This window comes from Sus scrofa, chromosome 1, assembly GCF_054392235.1.
Source record: "Sus scrofa isolate SSC_HxYL_T2T_F1_AM1 chromosome 1, Sscrofa_HxYL_maternal_Yorkshire_Landrace_v2.0, whole genome shotgun sequence".
Classification (NCBI taxonomy): Eukaryota; Metazoa; Chordata; class Mammalia; order Artiodactyla; family Suidae; genus Sus; species Sus scrofa.
In genome coordinates, this window is record NC_139383.1 from 261,042,194 (window position 1) to 261,065,421 (window position 23,228).

The 23,228-nt window shown below is 42.2% G+C and overlaps 2 protein-coding genes across 9 annotated transcripts in view; one reads left to right on the top strand and one right to left on the bottom strand.

Annotated features, from left to right (window-relative positions):
- Positions 1-1,310: 1,310 nt before the first annotated feature.
- Positions 1,311-23,228, bottom strand: part of FRRS1L (ferric chelate reductase 1 like) — a 33,635-nt gene continuing 11,717 nt past the window's right edge. Inside the window, exons 2-8 of one of the 8 annotated variants that reach the window (XR_014803472.1) lie at positions 18,355-18,439; positions 16,185-16,323; positions 12,810-13,056; positions 8,856-9,066; positions 7,538-8,085; positions 5,546-7,014; positions 1,311-2,249 (exon numbers count right to left, since the gene is read on the bottom strand). Coding sequence is in view for 4 of the 8 variants with exons in the window: in XM_084956153.1 (XP_084812279.1) it covers positions 8,894-9,066; positions 12,810-13,056; positions 16,185-16,323; positions 18,355-18,439 (644 nt within the window). In the remaining 4 variants the exon portion in view is untranslated. 8 annotated transcript variants of the gene reach the window in all.
- On the top strand, positions 8,089-8,848 carry LOC146407141 (small ribosomal subunit protein uS7). The gene has a single exon (XM_085019300.1). It carries the CDS (start codon positions 8,160-8,162, stop codon positions 8,772-8,774), a length of 615 nt encoding a protein of 204 aa, XP_084875426.1. The 5' UTR covers positions 8,089-8,159; the 3' UTR covers positions 8,775-8,848.

Genomic DNA, 23,228 nt, shown 5'->3' on the forward strand with positions numbered 1-23,228 from the left:
TGGCCAAGGAATGCCCACAGCTACCACAAACTGCAAGATCCAAGGAAGTATGCTCTCCTGGAGTTTCCAAAAGAAACCAGCCCTGCCAACACCTTGATTTTAGCTTCATCCGATCCAGTTCAGATCTCTGGCCTCCAGAAGTGCAAGATAATACATTTCTGCTGTTTTAAGCCACTAAATTTATGGCGACTTATTACAGCAGCAGTAGGAAACTTATATAAACCTTGCTAACTGACAGTGGTTCCTATACACATCCTGCTGGTCTTTCTTCTGAGGTTGTTTCCTCTTTCCTGGAGATGCTTCTTTTGCCTGCTTCACTTCTATTCTTTCCTTCAAGGAGTCAGCCTTAGTACCACCACCTGCTTTCCTGGTTGCCTGGGAGTGGGGAGGATTCCTACTCCAGGTTTGCACCACACCTGAACATTTCTTTACACTGTGGTCACCAAGAAGTATTATGGTATTGATGTATCTGACTCCCCGGGTAGGCTGTGAGCCTCTTGGGGCAGAAATCAAGAGCTGTTCTTCCTGGAGCCCTCCCTGACCTACCCCAGTGGGTACTGTCTAGACTAGGGATTGGCACATGAGAGTCCTTAATAAATATTTATTGAATAAATGAACAAGTGGTTAATGCTTCTTGACCTCTTGGATGTAGGTGACTTTTGTGTCCACTCCACTCCAGCAGTCTCTTCTTACAGCTCATCTCCTGGCCCTTGAACCTGGGACTGAGCCCTAAGAAATTTCCAAGTCAAACATCAGCCAGGGTCAAGTCTGCTGGCTGGACCACCCACTGAGAATATTGCAAAATAAGTACCATAGTGAACACTTCAGATACCAAAAAATAACAAAATATTTGTTTTTAGAGGGGTGAGGATTAGAGTCTGATCATGCAGAATGTGGTAATGCTAATTTTTTCTTAACACGACATTCCTTGCATTTCTCAACCTAGGCCCAGTTTCTCAAGCAGTTCAACTCCTACCTTTTGCAATTTCCATTCCTTTAGTTACCAGTAAGGCTCACAGTTGACACTTTCAGAGCTCGCTATGCATTATTAGCCAACAAATACACTTTACATGGGATTACAGGCTTCCATTTACTAATTGATAGAGGTATTAAGCTGAGGCTCTAAATATAGATTTCTTTAGCAAACTGTTTCTCTGCAAGGAATTTTACCTGACTGCTGCAACATGACTTTTCTTCTTTTTCAGAAAGACAGGCTGTCATCTTCTCCAAGGTTTGTAACTTCAGGGGCACTTTACTGATAAAAGGTTGTAAAACAAATAGAAAACCAAAAATGCACCAGGGCAAAGCCATACGGAATTAGAAACTTTAATTACATCAACAGGAAGAATTTCAAACCATGTTGAGAATTTATATTTTAAAGTTTAAATCTAGTTAATACATTCTAACTATAACTAACATAGTCCTCTAAAGAGAGAAGTATTTGTGATAGCATATGGGCAGAACAATCTTTTAGGTAGCTTCTAGGAATACTGCTACAATTGCTCTACATAAATAGAAATCCATGTCTTTATTAGTAAGGTACCACACATCTTAGAGTAAAAATCCACATAGGACAAGCTTATAAATATACATAAATCTCAAAATCAATCACGATTGAACATTAGGTACACAATTATTATAAAACAAATATAACCCATCAATGTCTATTTAAAGGCATAGTTCTTATAAAAGAGTATTTTATAGACAGTCTCAAAAAAGTATATTAATACCCCTGGAGCCAGATTGTTCTAGCATATCAGCGCATCTGGGGAAATAAGGCATGTGGAGAGGCTGCATTTACTCTTCCAGGTGGCCAGGACCTATTCTGTCTGATGAAATGGTAACAGCTTTAGTGATCAACCACCCCGTAACCCTAGAGAATCAACTGCTCTCCAGAAGAATGAAACTGAACAGCTACTTGCCTGACAGCAAATATCCGGGGGGGGGGGGGGGGATGGAGACAGAAACATTAGTTGGATATCAGTACAATTTAAGTGAAAAATCCCAAAGAGCTTGATAACTCAAACTTTTAGTCATATTTAAAATGACAGGAGTTCCTGTCATAGCTCAGTGGGTTATGAACCCAGCTGGTATCCATAAGGATGTGGGTCTGATCCTCGGCCTCGCTCAGTGGGTTAAGGATCCGGTGTTGCCATGAGCTGTGCTGTAGGTCACAGACATGGCTCGGATCTCTCCTTGCTGTGGCTGTGGCGTAGGCTGGCAGTTGCAGCTCTGATTTGACTCCTAGCCTGGGAACCTCCATATGCCACAGGTGTGGCCCTAAAAAGCCAAATAAAATAAAATAAATAAAATAAAATTACAGTAGCTACTATTTTCATGAAAAGGAATTTCTACTCAAGTCAACTATTAAATATAAAATCAACCAAGTCCAACTTGAAACTAAATAACTGAAGGAATCTAATTAGATACAAAACCTGGATAGGTTGCATCAACATGCCATTTACTCAGCTAACACTAGTCTCAGTTTCTGAACTAACAGTATAGAAAAGTCAAACTCAACAGTGATACTGTATATGTTCTTTACACATCATATAATGCTGAACAGAGGAGGCAAGCCTTAATAAAGGATCCAGGAATCCTTTCTACAAACTAAATGACTATAAACTCAAGAGCAGTTTTGCCTGTAATTCACACAAGGCTTTATCTCTTGAGTTTTAAAGTATTTGAGAGATCAGAAACAGAAATAACCCTGACAAAGACTTTCAAATGGTCATGGAATGTGTGTATATATATATGTGTGTGTGTGTGTGTGTGTGTGTGTATGCATTTATGTATAAATACACACAGACCTCATCATGTATGTACAAATATATGTATATACAAACACACTGAGAATAATCAAACTGTTCACTAAACATCACCAATTCTGTTTAGAGAACAAGGACATACAATACAATTTTATACAGCAAAGTGTACACATCTCAGCATCTGGCCTACTGTTAACAGTTCTCAAACATGTTTCCATTGTGATATACAAGGTGATGCCATAGTCACATGTGTAAAACTCTCCCATCCTGAGGATGCAATAGATTTAGATAATACTTAAAAACTGTCTAGAGGAGGAATTTCTCTGAGGCTCAGTGGGTTAAGGACCTGGTGTTGTCACTGCCCCAGTTCCGGTCACTGCTGTGGTATGGGTTCCATCCCTGGCCGGGGAACTTCCACATGCTGCAGGCGCTGTCAAAAGGAAACAAAAAAAAGGAAAAGAAAAAAAAAGAACAAGACACAATCTTATCTCTTAATATCCCTAAATCCTAGTTTTCTCATCTGTAATAGAGGAATAAAAATATTTAGTGCATAGAGTTGCTAGGAGGAATAAATGAAATAGTGCACAAAAAAGTGCTCAGCCATACTAAGAGTCATCTAGAGGAGGAAAATAAAATAGTCTGAAACGTTGTACAGATGACCCTTGAACAGCACACCTTTGAATTGTGCAGGTCCACATACATACAGACTTTTTTCAATAGTAAATACTACAGTACTACGTGAAGCAAGGGTGGTTAAATCCTTGGGCAGGACCATGGAAGGAGGAACCACGGACATGGGAACAGCATATTCATAGGGCTTAGTAGAATTATAGGTGGATTTTCCACCGCCTGGAGGGTCAGTGCCCCTGACTCCCTGCAATGTTCAAGGGTCAAGCGTAATCCCCACCATGAAGAGCAATTCAACAGCAAAAGTGGTTCAAGGTTTCCACACCTTAAGCAAAATAAAACTGCTGCTTATTAGCTCCAACTTTACTGCCATCTCTTCTGCATCAACTTCGGGAAATATATTAGAATGCAAATTCTAATGGGACTGCATTATCAAGATAATGATCAATCAAGTCATTTATTTTTTGAGCAAATTACAAACATTGATATTTTTACAATTAACCAGTGCTACATTACTGACAGTGTCCTTTACCACGGATCATGACACTGGGGTGTGTCTCTCAGCGGAGAGCAAGGCCATACCCAATGTGCTGCCTGTTTTTGTAGGGTCTGCAAGCTAAGAATGGTTTTTACATTAAAAAACATTTTTGTGATGGAAACAAAAATATGTGTGACATGTAAAAGTGATATGAGATTCAAACGTCAGTGTCCATTAAGTTGTACTGCAACACAGCCAGGCTCACTGGTTTATGTATTATCTGGGACAGAGTTAAACAGCTGAAAGAGAGACTGCAAAGCCTATAATATTTACCGTCTGGCCCTTTACAGGAAAACTTTGCTGTCCCATAGGCTAGAACCAACGATGTCACACAAGCTCAGTGGTGATATCTCTTAAGCACAAAATCCTGAATACAGGCTGTAAACGTAATTACAGAAACAGCAGTAAAAACCATGTAGGATGGAAATCCATCCCTGAGTTGTCCAAGCTTCCTCATTTCCTTAATGGCAAAGGCCAACTTAAGACAATGAAACATGGCTTCTGAATTTTGTCTGAAACCGTGTTTACAAATTCACTGTTGCGACACAGCAGAGCAAAGAAAGGGCACTGGCCTCCAAGGGAGAAGATCCGATTTTTGAAAGGTAAGTCCTTTCAAAAATGAGCCAAGACAAAGACATTCTAGGCTTGTCTGTCTGTGTATTAGTTTTTAAAAACTATTAAAAAGCACTAAAATGACTGGTGAAATAAAAAAATCAAAATCTTTTTAAGATGAAAAAAAGCTGATTGTAACTAATAAAACATACCCTTTTCCTCGACTATAACTATAAAAGTCCTCCCATTCAGTGTAAACCACTAAATGGGTGGGGGGGGGGAGAGAGGAAGCACCTGGCTAACTTAAGTGTGAACAGTGAGTTCCATTTAATAAAAGTTTTAATGAATGTGCATGACAGAAATCACATCACCTCCCTACGTTTCAGCTGCTCCTTTTAAAAAGAAGCCCATTGGATAAAATGGTGTCTGAAGTCCTTGCCAGCATTGGGAATTTATGCCAAATGCCTAGCTTCAGTTTTTTCATCTGCAAAATTGGACTAATAATAGAATCTGCTCCCAGTGGTTGTTGTGAGGATTAAATCGGTTAATCCATGTAAAGTGCTTAGAATAGTACTAAATACATTTAGCGAGCATTATTATCCCACGTAGGCATTTAAAAAAACACATTGGTTTGGTATCTCCCTTGTAACAAGTACTAAGTTAGAAAATGGAATACGGGGATAAAATAGAAGTTGATTCTCCTATATTAGGTAAGAATGAATGAAATTGGAGTCTACAGAGTTTTAACTTCACGGTGTCTATAAATTGAAGATTCTCTGAGATGATGGTTAAATGCTGTTCTGCATCTCTGGTCTTTGAATTCTCATTTCTGAACAATAATTGTTTAAAATGTCAACTATTGGAGTTCCTGTCGTGACTCAGTGGTAACAAACCTGACTAGCATCCATGAGGATGCGGGTTTGATACCTGGCCTCACTCAGTGGGTTAATGGATCCTGCGTTGCCGTGAGCTTTGATGTAGGTTGTAGACTCGGCTTGGATCTGGCATTGCTTTAGCTGTGGTGTAGGCCAGTGGCTACAGGTCTGATTCAACCCCTAGCCTGGGAACTTCCATGTGCCATGGGCGCGGCCCTAAAAAAGCAAAAAGGAAAAAAAATACTGTCAGCTATTTACAAGGCAAAACGGCACTGTAACTAAAGCTCTTTCTATCGCTGTTTCAAAAGACAAAAGTTCAGTGTTTGCTAAAGGAATGATCATGGGTAGAAGAATATAAAAATGCCGGCTAGTCTGGCAATGTGTATGAAATACAAGCTTTCTGAACCAAACCAACCTGCCATAAAAGTAAAGTATTATTTACTTATTCACTCAACAAATGTTTGCTAAGTACCTACTATGTAGTAGGGTCTGCTACAATGAGGAGTAACAGGGAATGGTCCCTGGGTTAGGGAGTTAGCAGGGGAGTTGAACCAGCAATTACAGGAAAGTGTGATGAGAACTATAATGGGGAAGCTCAGTGTCCTATGGGGGTCTCCTACTTAGTCCAGGAGATTGGAGGAAAAAATACTTCGGCTGTGACCTGAAAGATGCACAGGAGTTCAGTAAGCTCAGCAAGTGGAGCGTGTCTGAGCACAGAGAACATTGGAAGAGGTGAGAATGCAGGTCTGAAGCACTGAGAGCAATTAGGTCTTATTGGCACAGAGCAAGTGAGGAGTGATGACAAAAGATGACAGTGCAGGTAATCAAAGTAGTTTGCCTGTGACACTAATGGAGATGAGAAATCTCTGGACGTTCTAAGCACAAATATGCACAAATGGTAACCCAGGTAAAATCAAGTCATGAAACAATTAGCTTGACTTGAAATGTAAGCAGAAGGAAAATCCCTTTAATGTATTCCTTCCCTGCCTGCTACAGAGACTAGCTCAGGTCTCACTTTAGTTTTAACCTATTTATAGCTGAAATATTTGTACACGCAAGAGAGTGAAATAGAAAAATATTCACTTTCTTATTTACAAGGTGGGTGCCTGCATAGTCCGTGTCCTCTAGACTGGCCGCTCTAGCTTAGAAGGTGACACACAGGCCATCCTCGGGCGTGGCTGGGGGGCTTGGTTATGAGGCAGGGGTAGTCAGGTGGAGCCGGGGACTTGAATCAGATAGCTTGAGTTTGAATCCATCACACCCGACGTCATTTAACCTCTCTCCATCTGCAGTGAGGATTGTTTTCTCCTACATTGCCTTGGATGCACGTGGTACATTGTGAAATGTCACAGAATCTGGATGTTTTCCATATTTTTGTTCCATTCCAGAAGAATTTGAAAACCTCTCCCCAAGGGGGGGGGGCCTTTCACCTCTGGCGTGGATTCCAAGGAAGACATCAGAAATCACAGTCTCCACTGCTGTTTCATCACAAAACCCACCAAGTTGGAGCCTGCTTTAAAGTGCTGGGGGCAGGCCAGGAGACTCCAGAACTCTACAGTGGAAATGCCTCAGCAGCGTCATTATACCCATAAATGATTTTCCTCTAAATGGGCTGTGTCAGACAGCTGGAACAAAGAATCACTTGGGGGGTCCTCTGAAAAAAGGAAATGCATTAAGTCAAGACATTGTTATAAACTATGCTGGCTGCCAGTCCAGTTTACAAGTCTGAACATTTAAATGGATACTCTAGGTAAGGTCACTCAATGGGTCATTTCCCATTACTAGTGGGGGGTGTGTGTGTGTCATCTTTAAAATGTTTCTACTCCAAATCTCCACAATCTCCAAATATGTTAGTTTATTATCAGAATGACTTAAATTTTGAGATGATTTGTCTATTATAATACATGTTCAATTACACTCAATATCCGTTGACTCTGACAACAGAATTAGCTGTAACCACACATGAATACCTTAATTTAATAAGTACAGTGGTAGTAGAGTCCAAATTCTAATTTTTAAGACTGCCCATATTTTTATCACTAATACAATTTTACATCTTTGGGAATACTCACAGTTCCATTTCTAACTTTCCGAGCAGCAATGAAAAATGTGTTCTCTTAGCTACTAAGCGAAAAGACATTTCAAATATATATGGACCATTTTTGTATCATTGGTACCTCCAACATTCTCTTCATTAGTTTTGTATCCAAAAGCCTTCATGCTCTATGTAAATGTGAAAGGTCTTCTGCCTGAAAGGCTGACTGTGAACTAGGGCCATCCAATGAGGTTCTCTTTAGTATTATTCCAAGTAACTCTTGAGCTGTAGTTGGAAGAGTAAAGGTTGTTTAGAGACATGGTTTCTATGCTTTTTCTGCTTTGCTATGTGTTATCTGACCAAGGAGCCAAGGCTACATAGTGTGAGGGTCACAAAAAGAGAGCCTTCCTGGGTCTTAAGTCCCATTCAGTACGATGGCAATAGTAACGTCCATCAAACCAACTCAGAGAGGTTGTGAAGCTCAAATGAGAAACCATATTTGAAAGCGAGTGCTTAGAAAAGCTGTAAGGACTTTCCAGAAGTATGGGGTCATTATGAAACAATCCTCTTCGATTAGAAAAGAAGCTTGCTCTTTCTTCCAAAAAGCTGAAATCATATGAGTCTTTTTTTTTTTACACGACAGAAGCTAAAATTATACTGCATATTTTTAAAAAATATACTAAAGACTTTCTAGCTTCCTGTCTGTGCCAGGGCGGCGCGTGGTCCACGCCAAGCGGTAGAGACGCCTCAGCCGCGGTCTTAGGATGACGGAGTGGGAGACAGCTGCACCCGCAGTGGCGGAGACCCCAGACATCAAGCTCTTTGGGAAGTGGAGCACCGACGATGTGCAGATTAATGACATATCCTTGCAGGATTACATCGCGGTGAAGGAAAAGTATGCCAAGTACCTGCCCCACAGCGCAGGGCGCTATGCCGCCAAGCGCTTCCGCAAGGCCCAGTGCCCCATTGTGGAGCGCCTCACCAACTCCATGATGATGCACGGCCGAAACAACGGCAAGAAGCTCATGACCGTGCGCATCGTCAAGCATGCCTTCGAGATCATCCACCTGCTCACGGGCGAGAATCCGCTGCAGGTCCTGGTGAACGCCATCATCAACAGCGGCCCCCGGGAGGACTCAACCCGCATCGGCCGAGCCGGAACCGTGAGGCGGCAGGCGGTGGACGTGTCCCCACTGCGCCGTGTGAATCAGGCCATCTGGCTGCTGTGCACGGGTGCCCGAGAGGCTGCTTTCCGGAACATCAAGACCATTGCCGAGTGCCTGGCAGATGAGCTCATCAATGCCGCCAAGGGCTCCTCCAACTCCTACGCCATCAAGAAGAAGGATGAGCTGGAACGTGTGGCCAAATCCAACCGTTGATTTCCCAGCTGCAGCCCCAATAAAACTGTTTGCCATTTAAAAAAAAAAAAAAAAAAAAAAAAAAAAAAAAAAAAAAAAGACTTTCTAATGCATTGAATTTGTTGGCCTTGCAGCTGTGGTTAAGGGGTTCCCATCAGTAAGTAGAAGGTCAGGGCAACAATGAGAAGCAGACAGAACGGAGAGGAGAAGGTCTGATAGGCAGCTGATGGCATAAAAATGTCCTCATACTTGTAAATACTGACAACACGCTCTGAAGTCGGTGGTGAGTCTATGTCATGTCGGGTGATAGAGCCTTCAAGAGGAAAGAAAGAAAAAGGAAGTGGCAATAGAAAAAAGGTACAGATTTAAAATGGTATCTGCAAACCCCAGAAAAATGAAACAAAACTTCAAAGAGCAAGAGCTACTATTTTTTTTTTCAGATATATATATATATTTTTAGATACGGATTCATTAACAACTCCTGACCACATGGAGTCCTTCACGGACGGAAGCCTCTCTCACTTTCTATGGGACATAAAGGGGTAGCCTGCCCAGGCCAGACCAGAGAGGGTATGTTGTGCTGTGTGTCTGTATGTCTGCATGTCTGTCTGGCAGAGTTCTGGGGAATGGTACAGAAAGTAAGAGCATTAAGATACCAAACAAGTCTTTGATGGAAAAAGTTTTTTGACCTGGTGAGAAGAGGAAAGAGGGAAAGTCTCCATGTAAAGGCTACTTAATAAGCTGAAATTGATAGGAAGGGCCTGACTTTTGGATTAATGCATATGCAACCTGGGTCAAGGAGGCTAAAGCAAAGGCGTTTGGTGTAAAGGTCTTGGAAATACAGCTCAGAGTGAGGGTTTTTTTGTTTTTTGTTTTTGTGGGTTTGTTTTGTTTTGTTTTGTTTTTTAGGGCAGCACCCATAGCACACAGAGGTTCCCAGGCTAGCAGTCGAACTGGAGCTACAGCTGCGGCCTATGCCACCGCCACAGCAATGCCAGATCCAAGCTGCATCTGAGACCTATAGCACAGCTCACGGCAACACCAGATCCTTAAGCCACTGAGCAAGGCCAGGGATCGAACCCGCAACCTCCTGGCTCCTAGTCGGATTTGTTTCCTCTGAGCCACAACAGAAACTCCCAGAGTGAGGGGTTTTAGGGTACTGTTCACTAGGAAGCTGTGCCGTACTTGACATGTCAAGCCCGCACTCCAATGCCTGCGCTGGCTCCTGCTTAGCACAATCCAAACTCCTCAGGTTGGCACAAGTTTTTCTCTTGACAGATCCCACTTACCTCTCCTCCCTAACCTTGTTCATTGGTCACCTACATGGATTCCTGGGCTTAACCATGCACCCCCTCCCACCCCATGCCCTCCTTGAGAGAAGTCTAATCTCCCCTTCTAGCCTCAGCTCAAAGTTTATCCCCTTAGAGAGATCTTAAAAGATGGACAGGGTTTGGTCACTAGAGAGGCCTTAGGAGAGTGTTCATGGGACAAGAAAAGCCCAAGCCTGTCTGTGGGGGAGGGATGTGCCTATTTTGTTTGGAGACAGAACAACAACAGAATTCCTGAGAGGGCTGATCAGGCAAAGCAGGATCAGACTTGGGGAGGGCTTGGAATGTTAGGCTATTACGCCATATATGTAAGAAAGCAAGCTTCAGAGTTCCTGTCGTGGCTCAGTGGAAACAAATCCAACTAGGAACCATGAGGTTGCGGGTTCGATCCCTGGCCTCACTCAGTGGGTTAAGGATCTGGTGTTGCCATGAGCTGTGGTGTAAGTCACAGATGTGGCTCAGATCTGGCATTGCTGTTGCTCTGGTGCAGGCTGGCGGCTACAGCTCTGATTTGACCCCTAGACTGGGAAGCTCCATATGCCGTGGGTATGGCCCTAAAGAACAAAAACAAAAACAAAAAAAAGAAAAAATAAAGTAAGCTTCCGAGGTAGAGTACTTTCCAATTTGTAAAGCAATTTCAAATACTTGTTTTCATTTAATTCTTACAGTAATCCTATGAAGCCAATATTATTCTTACCATCTCTGCTTCATATACAAAGAAATTAGGGTTTGGAACTTAGATCAAGGCTACATACAGCCACCAAGGGGCAGAACCAACGTTCAGACCCAGAGATGAGACTCTCAATCTCATCATTTAAAATGAGTTCATTTCTATATAAAATAGACAACCAACAAGGACCTACTATATAGCACGGAAAACTACTCAATAATTCTATAATAATCTATATGGGAAAAGAATCTGAAAAAGAATGACTATAAGTATTTGTCTAACAGAATTACTTTGCTGTATACTTGCAACTAACACAACATTGTAAAGCAACTCTACGCTAATAAAAAATAAATAAAGCATAGGAAATGAAAAAATAAAATAAAATGGGTTCATTTCTCCAGCCTGAGATACAGCTTATTTCCCAAGGTACTGAAAGTTCCTAAGATATAATTGCAGATCCACTGTTGGTAACCTGGGAAATAAGCAAATGGAAAAGTAGTGTCACAAATCTGGCGGTATCCAAATGCCTTCCCAACTATAAACAGGCAAAAAAAAAAAAAAAAAAAAAAAAGATACAGAATCTCCAACTGGTCAACGGGAACAATTTGAAGGAAAAATCAGATTAGACAGGAGGTAGTTGATGAGAAAGATACAATTCCCAGAATAAGTTCTCAGACAAGGATTGAGAATGGCTCACTTCCATTCTTGGTCAGACCATTAGGCTGATGAACCAAGAGGGATGCTGAAGACACAGGGTATCTCGATATCCTGGGTCTTTTGGGGGGGAAATGCTGAAGAGCCTTGCCACACGAAATGAGGTCATTAATAGAGCAACTCATTAGAAATGCAGAATCCCAGTCCCTTCCCTGGACTTACTAAAAACTGCATTTTAACAATATAGCCAGGCAATTCCTGTACTCATTAAAATTTGAGGAGTAATGGGCTAAATTATAGGATAATTTGGTGGATTTATGACCACCAGAATGGTCATAAATTGAGTACTAATGAAATCTTTGGTGCCAGTCTCTAGAGAAGTGTCCAGAGGCCCTTTTTCGCTCAAGATGTTTTGTTAATTAAAGTACAGCTGATTTACAATGTTGTGCCAAGTTCTGCTGTACAGCAAAGTGACCCAGTCATACATACATATAAACATTCCTTTTCTTTCTTCCTTTTTTTTTTTTTTTTTTTTGTCTTTTTAGAGCCGCACCTGCGGCATATGGAGGTTCCCAGGCTAGGGGTCTGATCAGAGCCACAGCTGCTGCCTGCACCACAGCCACAGCAATGTGGGATCCTTAACCCACTGAGTGAAGCCTGGGATGGAACCCGCAACCTCATGGTTCCTAGTCAGATTTGTTTCTGCTGCGCCATGATGGGAACTCTTAAACATTCCTTTTCTTATATTATCTTCCACCATGGTCTATCCCAAGAGACTGGATCTAGTTCCCTGTGCTCTACAGCAGGACCTCATTGCTTACCCATTCTAAATGTAACAGTTTGCATCTACCAACCCCGACTCCCCAACCATCCCACTCCTTCTGCACTCCCACTTTTGGCAACCACCAGTCTGTTTTCTATTGTTCAGTATTTTTATATTTAGAGCATAGGTGTTAAGAGTACTCACTGACTTCTGAATCAGGCAGATCTAGGTTTGAGTTTTAGTTCTTCCATTAAGTAGCTGTAGAGCCTTGAGCAAGTTCCTTAATCTCTCTAAAATGAGGATGATAATTCCTACAATTCTCCAGGGCGTGGTGAGGAGTAAATGAGACCATTGTGAGAGTTAGAGTCCATACGCCATACAGAGCAGACATCTGATCTGTTTCATTAAGCACACAGCTCATCATACACTATCTCATGTCTCTTGTTCTAGCTATGCATGTGTATAACCTGTCCATTTCCGTGTTCGTGTGGATAAGTCCATTATAACATTCTGCAGGCAGCATCATATCTCCTTTTTCTTTTATATTACCCAGAGGGCTTACCACTCTTTTGCCCAGTAAATAATGACCACAAGCACAGCAATGTCTGGTGTTTAATCCAGATGCCCAAATGTAAGCTTACCCTGAATGGCTGGACCCCAAGCAAACAGATAATACCAACTCAAGTGCAGATCAACAATTGTTTCCTCTCTGGGAACGTTCACAGGCCGTTTAAATCTGCAGGTAACCCGATTGTTCTCAAAAACGCCTTCTTCATCTCTGGCTGGATTCCTCTGAATCTCCTTTGCCCACTGGCCTACGTTATAGAAGTGCTGTATGCGGACCCTGCCGTTGTCGTCATGGACACAAGCCATGACATCGTCGCCACCCTAACACGAAAGAGGATGGAGAAAAAAAAGTCAAAGGTGCATCTTGGGCAAATGTTTCTACTAGAGAGAAATTTCATTCAGAAATACACATTCCATCACCTCTGTAATTTAAGTCCCACCCCCAAAATTATTTTAAATGCCATTAAAAAGCTTTGACCAAATGACCGGAGTCTGCATCACAATAGCTGACATGGAGGGCCTCCTGATGTGCATTTCAGAGAAAATTACCTCATCAGTTCACTAGCACTCCTGCTAAAAACACAGACACCAACCTGATCATAAGCAGACAATTAGACAAACCCAAACTAAAGGTCATTTTACAAAAAAAAAGTGGTCTGTAATCTTTCAAAGGGTCAATATCATGAAAGATCCACCCTCCCTGAAAAAAAAAGAAAAGAAATAAAAGCTAAGAAACTACTTTAAAATAAAGAAGACTAAAAATATATGACAAATGGAGTTCCCTGGTGGCTCAGCAGGTTAAAGATCTGGCATTGTCACTGCAGTGGCTTGGGTTGCTGCCCTGGTGTGGGTTTGACCCCTGGTAAAAAAAAAAAAAAAGATCTGTGACAATTCATGGCATTCCTAGACAGAATCCAGAGTTATAAAATAAAAATTTCCATAGCAGATAATATTGGGGCAAAGGGCAACATTTGAAAATGGACAGTATATTGGATAATACTATTGCATCTATGTTAAAACTTCCTGAATTTAATAAATTACGCAATGAAAAAAGAAAGTCCTTGATTTTAGGTGATACCCATTGAGATATGTAAAGTTAAAGGGTTGTAACAGCTTCAATTTAATCTTCAAAGTTTCCAGAAAATACTAAAAATAGTAAATGGTAGCTGTCAGAGGAGCATTAGCAGCAGCAGAGGTAGAGAGAGGGAAACGTGTGTGGCAAATGTTATGGTTTGGGGAAAAGTTCTGGAACCAGACAGGGGTGATGGTTCCATACCATGAATATAATTGATGCCAGTGAATTACATACTTTAAAGTGGTTAAAATGGTAAATTTTAGGTTATGTATGTTTTACCACAATAAAAAAGCTCCCATGCGGTGAATCTAGGTGAAACATGGAAACAGGAGTTTATGGTGCTATCCTGGCAGCTGGTCTGTAGGTTCTACATTTTTTTTCCAAAACAAATCAAAAAAGTTAAAGGTGTTCATGAGTTGGGACAAACGTACCCCTCTGTGAGGGCTCTGGTAGTGGCAGAGGCACTCTGCATGTGTGGGGACAGGGTACATGGAAATTTTCTGTACCCTCTCTTCAATTTTGCTGTGAACCTAAAGCTGCTTAGGCACAATTACAACAAAAGTTAAAGACTATTAAAAAAAGGGTTCCATTTTGCTTTGCCTATTACATTAGGTTTTGAAAAAAAAATTAATCTTTGCTTCTTCTTAGAATAATAGGAGGAGAAAAGAGAGACATATTTTAAAGGCCTTTAGAGAGCAGAAAATAAAATTTGACACCCAACCTCCCTCCTCTGAGTCCCCTAATCTTTTTTTTCCTTTTTTATATTTTTAGGGTTACACCGGAGGCATATGGAGGTTCGCAGGCGAGGGGTTGAATCGGAGCTGTAGCCGCCAGCCTACACCACAGCCACAGCAATGCCACCAGATCCAAGCCACAGCCTCGACCTATGCTACAGCTTGTGGCAACACTGGATCCTTAACCCACCAAGGGAGGCCAAGAATTGAACCCACATCCTCATGGATACTAGTTGGGTTCTTAACCTGCTGAGCCACAGTGGGAACTCCTGAGTCCCCTAATCTTAACAGCTGTACAGTGAGTACAAATGCATTCTAGGATAAGAAACTGTCAACTGCATTGCAAGCCAGCTTCTAGGATGGCACACACCTGCTGTTTCTCCTGTTGACCCTAAAGTACAATCTAAGTGATATAGATTCGAATCCATGCAGTCTTGCTGGCCGGACCTTTTGTCTTCCCGCCTGGACTGAGAAGCTCACTCTTCCAGTGACCTCTACAAAAACAAACCCACTTTGACTGGAGCCTGATTCTCTTCTTACCACCCACCTACCATCCATGCCCTATCCACAGCAAAGCCTGTCAATGTGACCTTCAAAATACATGTGAAATTTGAGCCCTTCCCACCACTCCCATTGCTGTAACCCTGGCCTGAGCTGCCCTCCTCTCACTGGAAGAGCTTCAAAACAGACCAGCTGAAGAAAAAGAAGCATCCTCTAGACAGAACAGCAGCATGTGCAAAGGTACAGAGGCCGAAGAAAGTCTGGCTGTTTGGGAAGCACCCTGGGACAGGAAATGGCAGATGATGAAGAGGGAAGAATGCAGTAGAGGCACAGAGAGAAGCAGAGGCAAAGGATGGACAGCTCCCTGGGTTCCCAATGACCTGCCTATTACCGGGTCACAGTCCCTTCTAAGGTCCAGATCTGTTCCTGCCCATGCATACGGCAGATGACTGAACTGTGGGACCCGATTCTTCCCTGCCCCGTTGTCATCTGTAGCCACACCTGCACCAGGCCTCTTGCTAGAGGGAGTGCACCTTCCTGCCCCTTCATTCTGGGCTTGGCTGTGTGACTTACTTTAGGCAATGGAATATTATTAGCATATGTGATGTAAACATGGGTTTGAAATAAGCTTGGATGGCTCTGGCACTTCTGCCTCGGCCATGGGAAAAAAAAAATGCCTTTGTAGCTACGTAATTAAAGAAAACCTGAATCCAACTCATGGATTGGAGCCAAGCCCTGTGGAGTCCCAGCCAATCCATACACATGTAAGCAACAAATAAATGCGTATTGTTATCAGCCATGGAGTTCTGGAGGCTCTCTAATAGCACTGCTGTGAAAATAATGAACACAGGTACCATGAGACACCTTGTATTCTTACAACCAACCCTTCCTTCTCCATTGAAGCTAGCTTGAATTCTTTTAAACTTGTAATCAGAGAGCCATAACTAATAAATGTTGTAATGCATTGATCAATGTTCTTGCTTTGCTTTGAAAAAGAAAATCAAATGCCAGAAATTGGCATCTCCCATTTAGAAGGGGCAGGGTCACGGAGAGAAACAGCACCATGCCTGTTCTCCGAAATCTAAAGTACCACGGCAAACTAAAGAGAAAAATCCACTTCTGTCATGTTTGCATCTTACCATTTTCTTGTCAGAAGAGAATCCAACTGCTACCCAACCATCTGTGTCTGCACTCAGCTCAAACTCCACATCAGCCCCTATCATCCGGTAGCTAAGGAAGTAGTCACAGGTCTCTGCGTTACAGCCTGGTTTGCCATATCTATGGGATATATCAAAACAGGTATTACTGCTTCCTCATCTACTTATTTGAAATACATCAAGAGAGTGTATTTATGTGTCAGGCAGGATGCTGAGCAATATTAAAAAGTAAACAGGTAAATTCGTTCCTTGCCTGGGATCTCAAAACCGCAGTTTCACCCAGGAGACACCACACACACATAAGCTGCTCCTCTTTTTCTCCATATAAGCTGAGGTCCCAAGATGGGACGGGGGACTTGCATAGTGAGTGGCAAGAGGACTGAACCGGCGTCTCCAGCCCTAGCCAGGCTTCTCTCCATCATATTAGAGTTTCTCGACTATTAATTATTATTGAATTATATCTGAATCCCTCATAGAGAAAAAAATTCTGAGTTAATAATTTTAATTGGTTTTGTTAATTAAATATATGCCAATCCTTTTCACGTACAGAGTTTTAGTTAAACTACAAAATTAAACTGAGAAAAATGGACACATTAAATATAGATTAAACTACAAAACCCGGAACTTTAATTTTTTTATTTTTTTAAATTTTTTTGTCTTTTTGTCTTTTTTTCTTTTCTAGGGCTGCACCCGTGGCATGTGGAGGTTCCCAGGCTAGGGGTTGAATTGGAGCTGTAGCTGCCGGCCTACGCCACAGCCACAGCCAACGCGGGATCCAAGCCGCGTCAGCGACCTACACCACACCATGTATCATTTATTTATAAGATTTGCCTTTGCTCCACTGGGCTCCTTGGTGCTAATGCAATTCAGACACTCAAGTACAGAGCGCTGCCAGGTGGTTATCCAGAAAATCCGATTACGTATTCATTAATCTGTTTAAGGAGCATCACTGAGATGAAAACAGGCATTTAAATTTTCTTACAGAGGACGTGTGGATACTTTAAGGATTGGCAAGCCCTAGTTCGAGGAATACTGTTTTACACTTATTTTCAGAAATGACAGAAAATCGTAGCAAGGGGTGGGTAGGGGCGGTAACTAAGGTGGAAGGTATGTGAAGGTCCAGGATGCAAGGCTGTTAAGTGTTGATGCAGGAGAGAGGCGGGGAACAGGCAGCCCTGCTGGCAGATACCCTCAGCAGCCAGCAAGAGGTGTAAGCTCAAGACCGCGGGAACTGGGGTAAAAAGCTGAAAGGGGTGAGGAAAGCTAAAAAAGGGGTGCATGGGCCAGAAAGCAAGTCCCCCTGAAGCCAGCAGGGCTCGGAAATACCTTCCCTTCCCTTCCCCAAAACATCCCTGAATCACCAGAATGATTCATTGCTGGCCATCTTCCTCGAAAATACTATCACTGGATTTTTAAAAATTTCTTAGAAATACCCTTGTAATCTCAAGAAAAGTCCAAAACTTCAATTTTTTCTCCTTAGACCTTGAGTACTGAGGCAAAAAAATATATATATATATATCTCAAAACATTCAGTGCAGGGATCATCAAAATCTTTACTCCAGGACAATTTGTTTTAGGAAATAAAGGATTCCTAGAGAAGGAGGCTTTTCCAACAAAACAAGGCTATGTAGACTGAAGGCCCACTGTCTACACTTCTGTCTACTCGCTCCAGTCCACCGCATCTTGACAGAACTCACTAGTTCTGAGGCAACTAGCTAGACACAATAATTGCTGTGTAATGACTAGTTAGTATCATACAGCTATCCATAAATGATGACGTTGATTTGAAAGGGAATTGGGTCTTAGATACATCTATTACCACCTGTCCCACCCATGCCCCGGCCAAAGAGGCAGAGACATAGTCTGGGTCATGTGATTCTTCTTCATAAGCCAAATGGTTAGACACACGAGCCAGGTGGATAGTCATCAATGATGAACCACAGAAGAACGAGGGGTGCCAAGGGGCGTGCTACAGCTCAAGGCCTTTAAGACCAACACTTGGGATAGCCACTGGGCACAGGCTGCAAGGCTGCTGAAGTTATGAAGGGGGACAGGCCCCTGGACAGAGTGAACTGCATGCAATTTTTAAATACTACCTTGAGAAGTAAGTCAATGCCTTAGCTTTAGTTTTCCAACTCGAAGATCTACCAACCTAAAGCATCCCTTAGTTTTTCCACAGTCCTCCACTTTGATTTTGGCAAATGGATCCACAGGAGGTGCAGTAGGGAAAGGGTAACCTGGCCAGTGAGAATAAACAATGGTTAGAAAATCCAGCAACCACTTTTCCAACGAGAAATGCTTCTTTTTAGGATGTCGACTATTCTCTATGACATGTGTCTATAGAAACGGCTGAAGCTTCAGGAAAGGGCTTTGTTGAAGCCCAATCACCCTCTTCATGAGGGGCAGTTTAGGGCATGTCTTTGAAACCCCTGGGAACTGAGAAACAGCTTCTCCCGCATTTACAGGCAAGGAGCCGGAGGCACTGAGAGAGGCTATCATGTCATACCCACCGGCTCACCACCATCCCCTGGGAGGGTGAAAATCAGGCTTAATACAGTACGCATGCTCTAAGAGGAAAAAAAAAAAAGAAAAGAACGATGAAACACTTCTAGATTTGATAGTCGAGGTTTTCCATCTATACCTACACACTGTAACAGGATTTTTCTGTTTCTCTGAACTTGTTTTTCATTAAGCTGCATAGAACATTTTCAAACCACACTCAATCCTTTAAACACATCATTTCATCCAGCTGTGTATTGTTCTTGTAAGATTACTTAACATCATAGTGCATTCAACCACACATCGAGGGGAGGCCTGCATTACAGTTCCAGTTTGTGACGCAAGTAATTTTCTTCTAGGCTGTTCACTGGCTGCACACGGGAACCATGCGTGATTCATCTTGTATTCCCTCTGCCCAGCACAGCGCTTGGCATTGGACATTGAAATGACTGTCAAATCAATTAATGAAATCACCCACAGAGATTAGGCAATGCAAACACATCTTAAATTTTTGTCTTATTAGGTGCAGCATATGTAAGTTCCCCAGCTAGGGGTCGAATTGGAGCTTCAGCTGCCGACCTAAATCACGGCCTCAGCAACACCAGATCCGAGCCGTGATGCCGGATCCTTAACCCACTGAGCGAGGCCAGGGATGGAACCTGCATCTTCATGGACACTATGACAGGTTCTTCACCTGCTGAGCCACAAGGGTCCTCCAAAACATTATTCTATTAGCTTTTATTTTCTCACTATCCTGAAGTCTTTTCTTTGCGATTTGTTTTATTTATTTATTTATTTGTCTTTTTGCTATTTCTTTGGGCCGCTCCCGTGGCATATGGAGGTTCCCAGGCTAGGGGTCGAATCGGAGCTGTAGCCACCGGCCTACGCCAGAGCCACAGCAACACGGGATCCGAGCCGCGTCTGCAACCTACACCACAGCTCACGGCAACACCGGATCGTTAACCCACTGAGCAAGGGCAGGGACCGAACCCGCAACCTCATGGTTCCTAGTCGGATTCGTTAACCACTGCGCCACGACGGGAACTCCTTCTTTGCGATTTGTAAAAATTTTTTTTTTTTTAATGAGGTTTTGTTGACTTTGTTCCGTTAAGTTATACTTAAAAAAAGCCACCGGGCTACACTTTCCTGGTTCGTGTCTGTGCGCTTTGGACAGTTCATGTCTACAAACTAGATCTTTAACACAAGCTAAAGTACAGTCCTACCTTTTCACCACCTTGAAGGAGATGGGCCAAATGCATTACTTTTTCTATTTTCATGCTAAGTCCTAAGTCTACCTCAGTACTATAGACTGAGTCCTGTCTTGGATGACTTTTTGGTTTTCTCAATATTTACTGAGTTCAATACTACAAACCACATCTTCCTATATGTTCTTCCTCTTATTTCCCACTACAATGCTGTGGTCATTTTCTTTTATTTATCCAGGAATGCAATGACTACTTATGTTTGTAAGATTCTCCAGGTATCTGAAAAAGACAATCTCTTGTAATGTTGCTTCTGATCAGGTTCCCCATCTTCTTCCACTGTCCTTACTACTCACTAGCATGTAGAATAATATATCAGCATACAGCAGACGTTCAGCTCAATAAATGCCAGTTATTATTCCAACTGGATTACCATTACTATGAAAACTTCAACCATTGGGTAATTTCATCTCTAGAAGAAGAATGGGTTTCTAAGGTTTCCAATAAGTTTTGGAACAAAGCTCATTTATAAATAAATGTACGAAACTAATTTATTAGTGTTAGCAAGTGGCTTATTTTTCAGGGCTCTTCTAGCACTGATTTCCTATTCTCTCATATGCTTCTAAATCTTGGAATAAGAACATATGCTGTCAAATGCATTTGGGCATCACTAAATAATAGCACATTTTTTCCCTCATTTTGTATGATGTTGTATAATAAAGTATTTGACTGGTATTGGTCCCTGGTTCCTGGAGGGGAGACTCTAAATCCTTAAAATTTCCCAATAGGTCTTTGCTGTGCATGAGCCCTGTGGGATCACACCTGAGTTGATGCTGAGAGATGAGATGACTCAGGATGAGGGGCTGGTCACTAGAAGGACCAATCATGTGATGAGAGGTTTGGGGCATTAAGCCAGCCCCATCTCCAAGAAAGGGCTGAGGGGCAGCTTTCTGGTTGGTGAACACTCTGATATGTCTGGAGGGTGACATGTCCTGACTCCATGGAGTGGAATCCTCCCCTTCCAGGTTAGGACCCAGAAACTGCATTTGTGACCCCCCCAACACCCCAACTCTGCCCTGTGTGTGTGTCTTCATTGGCTGTTCCCAATTCGTACCTGATACTAAAACTGTCATTGTATGTGTCGCCTGTTCCTGAATTCTTTGAGACTTTCTAATGAATGACAGAACCAGAGGGGGGATAGGGATAGTCCCTGAGTGGTAGCCAGTTGGTCTGCCACAGTCGCACTGTGGACCATGCCCTTTAGCCTATGAGGTCATTAGTACCAGAACTGAAATTCAGTACATCAATTGGGGTTGGTATCAGAATATATGCAGAAGGATACATACTTTTCCCCTGAAATTAACGCTCACTATTCGGCATAAAAGAGGTCTGGACCATGTGCCAATATTTAAGCTCTTATGTGTCAGCTACAACCCAGTCTTCTACAGCCGGCTCTAGCATGGGGCTAGTACCCCACAAACCACATTTCTCTTTTTGCCAGCTGGCTAGGTTCTACCAAAAGGAAATCTTAGAGGGAGGCTGGGAGGCAGGAGGGAGGGAAAGACCACTTGTTGCTGTTGGATTGCTGAGGAACAAGCACGTCTTCAGCCACTCTAGCCTTGCAGTGGCAGCTGGTTTGAGTTTCCAGCTTTTTTCTAGACTCCCAGAGCCAGACTCATCAAAGGAACCAGTATCAGCTGGGCAAAGGGCCCATTATCAGAGGATGGGTTGTACCTCGTGGCGGGGGTTGGCGTGGGGGTGTCCTCATGTGAACTTCTAGGGGTTCTCACCACCCCAAACCCTTCTCTCTGCTTCCTCAGCCCCAGGGCCAGCAGCTGCTTCCCAGTTACTGTCTCTGTGCTCCCTTTCTTGTTTCTGTAATCCCCCAACACCTTCTCAGGCAGCTCCCTGGGCTGGTCATCCTGTTTTTAATTTTGTTTTAATTATTTTATTTTATGATTTATTTATTTTGCTTTTTAGGACTGCACCACAGCATGTGGAAGTTCCCAGGCTAGGCGTGGATTCAGAGCTACACCTGCCAGCCTGCACCATAGCCACAGCAATGTGGGATCCAAGCTGCACCTGCAACCTACACCACAGCTCAGGGCAATACTGGATCCTTTACCCACTGAGGCCAGGGATTGAACCTGCATCCTCATGGATACTAGTCGGATTCATTTCTGCTGTGCCACAATAGGAATTCCTGGTCATTCTGTTTTTAAAAAGCTTTAAAAACTGGTTTCTGTCCTTCTGACTGAACATTGATGGGTAGAGAGTAAGTGCATTAATCTTTGAATACTGATACAATGTATTTGTAAAAACCATACCTTACTAGCAGTTAGCATCTTGAAGGCTCTAGCATAATGATATTCAATAGGATCTGTTTTCCATGCACGGTACAATTTGATTGGAAAATCATTTTGCTTGTAGAATTTTAATGTTTAAGTAACCTAGGTGCACAGAATTGACATTTCTTGGTTTATAGCACACTCTTATCAGTCTATAAAAGCCCATCTTAAATTTCCTCCGGACCTCGCTATTTTAATTACTAGCCTTTGTAACATATCCTAACATCTAGCAAGGCAAAAAACTATCTTAGTTATTCATGAAATGTGACTCTTTCAAATAAAGTATAGAAACCAATTTGTCAAGTTCTCTCCAAAAATGCTGCTGGGTGCTGGAACTGCATGAAGTGTATAGATGAATTGGGGGAGATTTGAAATTTTTATTCCTTCCAAGATCATGGTAATCTCTCTATTTTTCCTTGGATTTTATATCCCTTAATAGTTTAAAATTTTTCTCCACTGAGGACCAGTGCATTCTGGCAAGTAAAATCTGAACACTATATAGATTTTTGTTGCTATGTTAAACAGTATCTTGTCTTCTTTTACATTCTCTAGCTTATTATTGCTAGAGAAGACGCTTCTGGTTTATATATGCTTGTTCATCACAACTTTACTACACTCTCTTGATTACATCTGTTGATTCTTTTTGGATTTTTCTATGTAAATGCTCATATAAAGAGAGATGAGAACCTACATTTACACAAAACTTGTATGCAAATGTTCATGACAGCATTATTCATAATAGCCAAAAATAGGAAATAACCCAAAGGCTATCAACTGATGAGATAAAAAATATGGTAAATCCATACAATGGAATGTTATTCGGCTATAAAAAAGAATAAACACTGATATGTGCTACAACACAAATGAACCTCAGAATCATGTTGCTAAGTGAAAGAAGAGTCACAAAATAACCTCATGTTGTATAATCCCATTCTCATGAAATATCCAGAAAAGGAAAATACTGAGACAGAGATTAG

Excerpts from the sequence above, each read along its gene's own strand:
- LOC146407141 (XM_085019300.1), top strand. The coding sequence starts at position 8,160 with ATGACGGAGTGGGAGACAGCTGCACCCGCAGTGGCGGAGACCCCAGAC.